Genomic DNA, 11,384 nt, shown 5'->3' with positions numbered 1-11,384 from the left:
TATATAAGACTGTCGTACAGTATAATTCCTCCCGGAATGTCTTCTTTAAAGATGCGAGCAAAAATATAAGGCTTTTAACCACGTGGTCATGCTTTCAATTCCCACAGACGGCGTCGTTGAGATGTTTCTCTTTTTTCCCTCCGTCTGCATTCTCGGCCAAGGCAAACTATTGATCATCAACAACTAATTATACCACTTAGAATTCATTCTATCAATACACTATATTTTTTATGGCACTCATTCTGTGTTAAAATATTTTTTGAATAATGAAACCTCTTTTGTCAAAACAATTCAAACAGCATACAATATACTACAAAATCTGTCAACATAAATCCTACAATACTCTACTTCTAAGCAACGGTGCCTGAATTTGCAAGTTCAAAATCTTGATTAAGTATCAGACTTTGGGAATACGACGAGAACAGCTTTTGGACCACCGGAATTCTGGTTGGTTAGTTCTCTTGATCGGTAAAATTGGGGCTCTCTAGTTCACCCATGCTTGCAGAAGCAAATGATTCACACGACTCTACCGAAGATAGGGAAGAAGCAGTATCATCAGAATCTGAGACGATGTCGTCGTGTAGAATAATGTGCTCATCATCGATTTCAGATGTGTCCGACCCAGATGCTCCCATTAGAAGCTTGTTTATTGCAGATTTTGCGGTTTCAACAAACCATTCGTCCACCGGGAGTGCACTAACACGATAAGGCAATTTTAGTTGCTAGAAGAAGAGTGAGGGGTCAAACCTCAAAATCGCACTAAATAGGATGGATAAGTACCTTTCAACGTCTCTGGCAGTAAAGGTTCTGATTGCACGAGCAGTAATGGCCGATGCGATCTGATGCACATGCCGAGATGGGTAGCCCGCAAATCGAGCTATTTCAACAGTGAAATGCATATCAAGAATTAACTGCAAAACAAAGTGCCAGCATTATAGCCATATCAATTTTAGAGCAAAATCAATTGCTATGAGGTCTAGACTCTAAGAACAAACAGATTAAAACCCTCAACAGATCAACAAGTAGTCGCTACAGAAAATTTATCATCCCGAGAATCGGTCTAAGAAAGTGTAGTGAAAAGGTTACAGACAAGCAAGAAGAAACAGAAGGCTGTCACGGAAAGAAAAATCGAACCTGCTGCAATCCAAGAGGCTGAAGTGGAATAGATTTATCCTCGAACACGCCCCAGAAATCCTGCTCATCAGACAACCACATTAGAACAGTCTCTGTGAGTCTTGCGAGCAAAATTTTTTGAAGCTTCTCTTTTCCAAGTAGAACATCTCCGGCCACAGTTGCTAACTGCTGTAGCTTAGCAAATAATGCCTACAACAATAAAACAAAAACTTAAAATTAGTAAAATATGATTTCGGTCGAGGAATGTGTAATATGTCGAAATCTCACATCAATTAATAATGGATAAGTCCTCACATGCCAATGTAGAAGAAAAAAGAATCAGCATAAAACGGAAGGCAAAAGAAACTCTTCCTCGTCAGCGAGATTACCTGAAATGGTAAAGAAGGCAGAGTGTCCCATTGTGAGTCTTCTCTATCTCCACCCAAATATATTTGTGCGTTTAACCGTGTTTTGCCTTCTCTTGAATAGATGAAACTCAAAACATACTGCCTGCAAAAATGATCTCTGAGCTTGTCAAAAGCGTACTGGAGCTGTCGCCTCCAATCTTTTAATTCTGTAGTTGTACTTGCATTAGGAACAATGTTTTCGTTTCCAGTTTCCTGGTTTTCACTCTTCGGACTCCAAATTTTAACCAACATACTTGGTAATAGTTCATCCATAATTGTAAATGCTATCCCCAGAATAGCTAGTTGCTCCGAATCAGTTTCGGCTCTAAATGGTATCGTCTCTTTCAGCTCCGTAAGACTGTCATCATCTGAAGGGCCAGGTAGGGCTCTAATTAGTGCATCCATATACTTGTCGAACAGCTGTGAAATTCTAGGTAGTACGTTTCCCCCGAAATGTGAAACAACCAGTGGCGTAAGCTGCTCCAAAATATCCTGTTGATGACATTGTAACTTCAGCATTGAATCACTCAACCATTTACAGTAGCAACAGAAAAATTATGCAAAGACACGAATCAAAAGACATTTCAAACATGAGCAAAGGACATACCGAAATAATATACAAAAATTTCATTCCATTATCCACTAGCACGCTATTTGAAGAAGTTGCAAAAGCCGACAAAGCAGACACAAAGTAGGACGACAGAGGCAGGTTCTCATCAACTTCCATCGAGTCAAAAACCGCCTTTCTAGCCCTTCTAAAGTTCAACTCTAGCACTTCCTCAATGTATGGACGCGAGAGCACCAAAAGCAACTTTGATAGTTTCAACCCTTGTGATTCCAGCATTAAGCAGTAGTGAAGACTATACTGAACACAAATGCTAGCCGCACGTAATGCTGCAATCGTTTCTGAAGGTGGTGCGTTGTCCTTCACCAACCGTACAAAAAATTCAATTTCCCACTCTGCCCACTGAACAACTCTATTGGTATACACGGGATTGTCACCGAATATCAAACCGGATTCTCTCGTTGTCAATGAGATCATAGAAAAGACAAGCCTGGACAATGTGGCGGGAAACGTCTTTGGGCAGACTGAACATGAAGGAAGAAAAACCTCAATGTTTTTCTGCAGGCGGGAACCACGAGATTTCAGGAGTAATAGATGTGCTGAAGGACCTTTCCCGAGCTTAATTAAACCAGATAATGCCTTCTTTAGTTCATTGGCACTCACTGCAGGCAGTTCAGCAACCTCAGTAAGCTGATCTTCGAGCATCGCCTTCCTTTCTAGAAATAAAGACTTGAAGGAGGATGATTCAGTTGAAGAATCTCCAGCTTTTAGCTCGGATACATTTTTCTCTTCAGCCTCTAAGGCCTCCAGGGCTTCTTCAACTTTATGTTCAGCCAAAAGAACATCGATCTTCTCCAGGAATGCCTTCTCGTGATCATCCATTTCGTTTAGCAAAGGATCTTGACCTTCACCTACTTTAGGGTCTGGCGGTGTCTCGTTAGTGTCAGCATTTTGCCGGCTCCATTCTTCCAATTCACGACACGCCCCAGTCATTAGATCCTGCACGATAATCCCTTGAGAAGAGATATGCTTTCGCAGCTCAACCAGCTCATGCTCCATTTCAACTACTTCTTCAGACATTCTACAATCACCATTAAAATCAATCTTACTCATTTCAAATAAATAAAACAATAATTAGAAACTTTTCTGCCTCATTTTCTTTTATTTTACCTCAAGAAAGCCAAGTATTTTGTGCGTCTATTCCCACATAAGTTCTCCACAGCATCTTTCAAATCCAAAAGCTCACAACAAAGTTTTCTGATCCCCTGATTTGTCAAAATATTGAAATTAGGGCACTAAAAATAAGAAAAATTTTCTTTCCATTTTCATTTTTCCCAGTGTTATTCAACAAAACATATTATAATACAGTGACAAATCATCCATAGTTACAACACCATTAAATAAAAAAATGATTTTTATTCATAAACCCAAACAAAGAAATCCCATGGAAGATCTTTCTTCTTACTTCATGATAGAAAATAAAGACATAATTTCCCCTGAAATTTGACTGGAAATGGAACCAACCCAAATTCAAGTGAACAAGTCAACACTAAAAGAGACACATATAAAGAAAAGTTCAGGTAGATAAATGGGCAAGAAAGCATAAGAAAACCCATAACCTTGAACACAAGATCTAGAGTTTGAAATAAAAGAAAATCACTAAAACGAACTCCCTTTTTCTTAAAAAAGTTTCTGGGAAATGACCCACAAAAAGGGTTACCTTTTCAGTATGGGATTGGTGAACAGAATCAATCTTGGACTGTGGAGTGATGCTCTCAATAGATGGAAAGTCATCTTCTTCTTCACTGCTCTCCATCATCTGATCGATATATAAAGGGAAGTTATGATAGCTTGAATTGTTGGTTTTAACGAACAGGGCAAGGAGAGCGAGTTTGAGGAGTACTAGTATCAAGCAAGAAGAATCAGGTTAGATTTCGGAACTACAAAAGAGAACCTGTTAATATGTTGTTAGCTTTTGCTGCCACTTTCGAACATGTTTCTCGCCTTTGATTTTTTAGTATTCTATTTATTTCTGCTTAATATTTTCTAGGAAAAGGTACATTATAAAAATGGTCACTAATATTTAAGTAAAATTTTATTTTTTTCACTGTAGTTTCAAAACTAACAAATTAATCATTAATGTTATCTATCTATAATAAATCAGTCATCGCTCTCAACGGCTATTACGGGATGTGACAAAATGTTGATGTGGTGCGTTGACCCTGCCAACTAGATATCATTTTGTCATGTAAGATTGTCTGTTTGACTCCCTATACTGTTGATCGACTTTTTCATGTTGTAAAAAGTTTCAGCTTGCGACCGAGCAAGGTTATTTTACAGGCCGCGAGCAAGAGTTTTGTATCCGACTATGTGTGCAAAGATTAGTCCATCTCTCTTCAGTTATCGGGGTGTTTGATTGCACCGTCGGGCAAAAACCTAACAATGTCAAAAACTGGAGTGAGATTTTGAGAATGTTGCAACCTCTGACTAATGCTTCTGAACAAGGTGAAATAGCGGAGAATGGAACAAGAAACACTGTCTTCTACATCAATAAGTTTTTGGCCTTATATATAAATCATCAATGCTTAGATAATCCAAATTTCTTGGTCTTAGCTCTTCTTCTATTAATTACTGCATCTTCAGTTAATAAAATTATCAACCTTTTACAATCGAACAGGAAACCAAATATGCTTGCCCAACAATGTTCCCACCTGAAAGTGAAGTATTAGCGCATTAAAAATTCTCATTTTCTTCCATACAGGAAAAGCTTAATCCTATATTTAGCCGCTCGTGGGCTTAATTTACTTTATAAACCATTTTATTTTACTGCAATTGAGATTTGATATGCCATTAGCTTAATCAATTTTTAAGAAACGAAAAAGGTTTAATCAAACTTATACAGTAATTGGAAAACGGCCATTGATTAAGCACTTTAACAGCTCAAATCTCTTTATATATATATATATATATCCTTCTTCTTTTTTGGCATTGTTCTCTACTTCTTCTGTTTTTCGTTTCCTGTTCGATTATAGAAGGTTGATGATTTTATCAACTGAAGACGCAGTAACGGAAGAAGAGCGAAAACGATGAAACCCAGAATGCCTAGACTCTGATGATTTATTAATAGGTCAAAAGCCCATTGTTAGAGCAGCTAGGGTGTTTCGTGTTTCATTCTCTGCTCTTTCACCCTCATGAAGTCGATCACTCTCTGTCGATAATCACACTGAGAGAAGTCGGGGTTGGAGTTGTTTAGAAGCATTGGCTAGAATCTGCAACATTCTCAAAATCTCATTCCGGTCTTCCACGTAGTATTTCGTCTTGCTAAATTTCTGCTCGACTGTGTAAACAAACACCCCGGTAACTGAAGGAGATGGAAACCAGTCTTTGCATGCATGGTCAGAGACCCTTGCTCACAGCTTGCAAAATAATTGCTCGGCCGTAAGCCACAGCTTTTTATAACATGAAAACGTGGGTCAACAGTATAGGGAGTCGAATAAACGATCTTACATGGCAAAATGATACTAAGTTAGCAGGGTTAAGGTGTCATGTTAGTATTCATGACTCTCGTAAAGGTGGTTAATAATAATTGATCGATTTATTATAAATTGATAATGACAGTAGTGGAGTGTAAAATATTTTATCTTCAAATTAAATATTATTAAATTATTAGAGATGATTATTATTTCTAGAGTGTTATATTCGAGTACAACATCTGCATAAATATCTGAACATTTATTATCAAATGATTGAGAATTTATTGTTAAAAATATAAATCTAAGTTATTTAGATATTCTTTAACAATACATAACATGTTTAAAAAAAATTAAAAATTTTATTTTAAAAATATTTAAAATTATTATTATTTAAAAAATCCAAAATATTTTTAAAATCTCAAAAAAAGTCCCAAATCCTTAATCCTAAAGTATCCACCCCACCTGTCGGTCGTCCACCATTATTGCCACCCTCACCGGTTGCCTACCCACTCGTCATCACCTACCAACTCATCTAAAACCCAAATTCCTAAATCTTAACACACAACCATCCCAATTGGTAAGTAGGTGTTCAGTGGACTAATGGCCTGCAAGTGAGTTAGTGATAATTGGTGGTGGTAGTGATCAATGTCGAAATCGAATGTCTTGGGATATTTTATGAAAAATAGGAAAAATCAATTTTTTTAAAAAAATATGAATTTTATATTTTTAAAAGCTAAAGGAAATAAAAAATCATGTCATGTATCAAATGCTGATTGATTAATTGATTTTTAACAGATTTTTTAACGGGTATTACAGTGTAGGCACCTAAATAATAATTTTAGAAACGTTACACTTAGATTGACCGGAAAAAAATTAAACTCCTAAATAGGAAAAAAAGTATAATTTAAAGACTTATTTGATATCAAGCCGTTTTATTAATATAAATATATTATATGAATTGGTATTAGAAATCATTAATAAAATATAAAATAAAACTTTTTAATTTTTAATTTGAAAGTAAACGAAAGAAAGAAAAATATGAAACCTTTTTTCCATTAAACAAATAAGATTTAGAACAATTAATTGAAATAAACAGGTGCCAATATTTATTGTTTTAGATGAAGAGGCAGGGATATGGGCACGCGGCAAGGGATTACAACTAATTGTATCAATAAATAAATACAAATTAGTAATATAGCAAAGCTGCCATATTATGTGATCGAGGGTTTGATTTAGGTGGTTGAAATGTATTGTTTCATTTTTTTTTCTCTTCCGACTCAGAGGAGAGATATTATTCGTACAATAAAGGTAGATAAGAAGGCTTTTATCGTCGCCGTCTTAGCTCAGCCGGTAGAGTGCGTGACTTTTAATCCACAGACATCCTGATGTTAATTTTGTTTTTCATTTTCCTCTACTGTCACTGCCAACGCATAATATGATTCATGGTCGTCTAGTTATACCGCTTGGAATTCATTTATAATTTTTATCTGTATAAATAAAAGGAGATAAAGCACATGTAGAAGATAAGCCAGTAAGCAGTCGTTGCGACAGCTATGTGAAAGCAAGCCAATGCAGAGCAATAGTAATCTGAGCAGGCGGCTGATGGAACGTTAAAGGGAGGGAGGTACCACGCTAGCTTGGTCATGCTATCCACCACTCTACTACACTCCAATAAACGTTACCTGGACTATGATAATTGGTGACACGATTGGAACGGAGATGGGCTAAAATGCAATGCCATGTTGAAAGAACTTTTTAATTTGACAGCTTTCTCTATTCAATGAGCCTGCTGGAAGGTTTGTGTCTGTTGCTTTTCTTATTAGAATCCACGAGTCCGTTATTTTTCCCAAGAATATCATGAGGATAATTGCTCAACTTTCGAATTTCGATTGTGCTCAGGTTTCTAGTCCCTGTTCTAGAATAATCTTTCTTTGCGACTTTGGGAACACCAGGACCAAAATCCAAACAACAATTTGGTCACACAGCATGAACATCAAGCTCATCGTTCCACCAATACTGATACCCTTGAGCTTCAACATTGTTCTTTCTGTTTGACATGCAAAAAAATTAAAATTATTTTTCACAAGTTTACAAGCACTCGTATCTACTAGTCTTATACAATATAAGAATTAGACAGGCAATAGAAAGCAAACAAGCTTTTACTTTAAATCATACAAGCAGACAAGCACCAAGGGACACAGCTAATAACCATTGCTATCCCAGAAAATCTAATGCCTATAATAATGTTAACTAGTTTGGTTGGAATGAGGTTTTTAATAATTAGTATATTTATTTGGGTTATGGTAAGATTATAATGGATTTGGGTTTTGGATTTTGGATGGGCTTAGGGTTTGAATAATGAATGTTGTTATTTGAGTTTGAGGAATATTGTAAATTTGTATGGATTTAGGTCCGAAACAACAATTTATTTAAAAAAAAATAACATAAATGCAATATATTTAGGCTTATAAGTTAATTCAACTATTGATGTAAAAGTCAAGAATTATTTGACTAATCTAGGGTAAGTATAAGGCAACAACTGTTTATAGATTATTTTTCACTATTCCACATTGAACTCTCACACTTTTAGAATTCTCGGTAGTCAAACTCAGGATCTCAAGGAATAACAACAATTCTTTTACTACTGAGTTTGTTTGTTTCGTACAAAGTTGGTAATACATCAACCTGTTATCAACTTAATTTTAAATCAGTTTGAACCAAATATTATTCACCTTAATATATATATATATATTAAGTAAACATAAAAAGTATTAATATAAAAAAAACTTTAATCCTTGGTGTGGGCAACCTCAATAAAAGTAGTTATAAAACTTTAATCTTAGTGGAAGGGGATGTATAAGAAAAGACAACCTAATATAAGGCTAAGAAAAGGGATATTAGAAATGTTAATATTTTTTTTAATATTTCGGTATAGCGCTACTTAAAATGTTATTTTTCTACCGGAAATATTAATATCAAGCGCTACCTAAAATGTTATTTTTTCTACCGAAAATGTTATTTTTTCTACCGAAAATGTTAATATTGGAAATATTAATTTTAGGTAGCGAAATTAATATTTCTGGTAGAAAAAATAACATTTAGGTAGCGCTCTACCGGAAATGTTAAAAAATATTAACATTTTCGGTAGCGTTTTTCCTTAGTCTTATATTAGGCAGCAGTACAACAGAACTACTCTTAGTGGAACCGCCCACAATGGAGAAGGTTTCATTACCGATCAAAGGAAAGAAATGTGAAATAGTAGCTATGAGTTACCAATATAGCAGACAATGGAGTGGAACTTGATCATTTTCCTAGAAAAATAAAAGATATTATACAACTCTTGTGTGGAACCAACTAAGGCCTTATCAAGGGATATGATTCCAAATCACATCCCATAACACTTATTCATTGCTTGGATGGTTATTTTAAATGCATTTTCAACTAACTATAAGTTTTTTTCTCTTTTTTTAGGAATTCAAAATTCACAAATGTCGTCCGAAATTATAATATCTTTAATATAGTCAAGTTCATCATAATATAACCAAAAAGGATTAATCCTCAACAAGGTCCAATGAATAATGTTATGCGCAACTCTATTTGATTCTCGATTTGGTACAAAACTTTGAAGTCCGGATTGGAAGCTAGAATGCTGTGCGTCTTGTTGAGCAATAATCCTACGATCGAGATGTCTTCATTTAGTTTGCAAATCGGTTTACAATGACAGCCGCGTCGGCCTAGACGATGACCCGTCTCCATCCATTTTCAATCGCAAAACGTAACTCGCGCATGAAGGCCATTGCCTCGGTTGATTCGGAAAAATGGGGAGGATCTAATCTATGAGCAAAACTTCCAATAACAAGTCCGTTATGATCGCGTGCCACCACACCAATAGCGGCTTCCCTGATGTTTGGAAGGAAGCCTCCATCAACATTAATTTTAATGCACCCCTCTAAAGGTTTAGTCTACCTCATTCTTGGTCTAGAGGTCGCAGACCTCCTTCATGTCTCAATGATCCGATTTATTTGGAAATGGGAATATACTCTTGATAGTGACAAATCTAAACATTTTGAAAATGAAGATTCAAAAATATATATAAAAAATTCTTTTAAAACTAGATATACTAGTTACTTATCTTTTTTCCTTCTCCCTTAATACACTAAACTAAAATTAACATTTCTTTAAAAATAATAAATATGTAATTGTTCCCCTACGGAGCTCAACGCATCTGTTAAAAGTAAGCATTCAATCGAGTCGAGTTGAGATGAGTGAAAAACTTTCTAGTTATTCGAGTTGACAAGTTCTAAATACTCTCAACCAATTAACAATAAACACTCAATCACCTTGCTGCAGTCACTGGTGCTCGAACTCATTATCTCTAAGAACAATAATTAATTCTTTAACCACTGAGAAAAGTTGGTTCGTACTTAAACGGTTTTCTATAACCATATACAATATACATATATATTTTTTCATATATTTTTATATGTTATATATATATATCACAAAGTTGGGAGATTCAACTCAAACTTGAAAATTAATCCACTAATTTTTAAAAATTTTGAGTTATTTGAGTTCTATTTTATAACTCAACTTGAATTTGAAATTTTTTTCAATTCAAATTGAAATTATAAAACTACTAATAAAATCAAATCTAATTTTACTCGCTCCTAACGTCAACACATGATTCAGAATAACCTTAACTCAAACCCTAAGTTATGACAGTTTGGATTGAGTTGTGTTCCTTTAGATGAACACCATTACAACTTGTCATAAATACTGTAATTTACTGGTCTAAACTGGGTTTTGGTCTATCTACTGCTCCTCACCTGCTGGATCTTCTGACCTACCCACGAAAACAATCTGAAGCTCAGTGACACACTAATAGTTGAAACATACTAACTACATATCACTGAAAGGCTAGCTATAAAGTCTATTGATCTGGTCTACTTAGTGAATATCCTTACGATACTCACTCTTTACGCTATTGTAAACATCATGGTGCGGGTGAGGAATTATTGCATCTCGAAACTCACGCACCCTCTATAGTCTACTGAGATATGGTCCTCGAAATTATGCATCGGACATATAACCCTAAATAACCCACCCCTTGCGAGTGTCAGGCCTCGACCTTATTTAGTCGATTTTAAGGGCCTTGCGCCCTACCAAAGGATATATTCAGACTGCATCTATAATTTTGACTCTACTAGTTTTTCTAAAGGAACTTTGGTGTCTGAATCATTTCCCAAGCATCAAACAAGGCTAGTCTTATTTGTCCCTAATTATTTGGTTTCTACATTTGAATTAACATTAATATTATTTCACTTGTAGTCTTATTTGATGATATACTAAAGTGTTGTGATATCTCGAGTCTAATTCCCTCGAAAACTGACTTTTTCCTAAAACAGACTGAAAGTATTGATACTATCCATGGAGTATCGATACTCATGCTAAAGTTTCGGTACTTTATAAGTACTGATACTTTTTAGCCCTCTTTTCTGGCAAGTTTCGATACTTGCATGGGTGTTTCAAAACTATTCCTAAAGTATCGATACTCCTACCCAGAAAACATGCATTTTGCTTGGAATGATGATTAAGTATCGATATTATCCCTATAGTATCGATACTCCACCTGCAGAAAACATATTTTCACTCGAAAATCTCCTATTCATCTAACTCAAAGACCTTAGTGAGGTCCCCAAACGTTCTTACAGTCTTATGTGAAGGCTTAGAAACATGCTAAAAACATTAAACATGAAATCTACCATGGAAGGCTAATAAACATGCTCATACTCGACTTTCAAGCTAAATTTATTTCTAATGATCCTA

The 11,384-nt window shown here is 35.3% G+C and overlaps 1 protein-coding gene across 1 annotated transcript; it reads right to left on the bottom strand.

The window, feature by feature from the left end:
- Positions 1-243: 243 nt before the first annotated feature.
- Positions 244-4,061, bottom strand: LOC120119393 (exocyst complex component EXO84C-like). The gene is made up of 7 exons (XM_039139198.1): positions 3,806-4,061; positions 3,256-3,350; positions 2,128-3,166; positions 1,503-2,012; positions 1,135-1,323; positions 781-911; positions 244-696 (listed from the first exon to the last, which is right to left on the bottom strand). Exons 1-7 carry the CDS (start codon positions 3,902-3,904, stop codon positions 453-455), a joined length of 2,307 nt encoding a protein of 768 aa, XP_038995129.1. The 5' UTR covers positions 3,905-4,061; the 3' UTR covers positions 244-452.
- Between the last annotated feature and the right edge of the window lie 7,323 nt (positions 4,062-11,384).

This window comes from Hibiscus syriacus, unplaced genomic scaffold (genome assembly GCF_006381635.1).
Source record: "Hibiscus syriacus cultivar Baekdansim isolate YM2019G1 unplaced genomic scaffold, ASM638163v2 tig00110332_pilon, whole genome shotgun sequence".
Taxonomy (NCBI): Eukaryota; Viridiplantae; Streptophyta; class Magnoliopsida; order Malvales; family Malvaceae; genus Hibiscus; species Hibiscus syriacus.
This window is presented reverse-complemented; position numbering and strand designations above follow the sequence as displayed.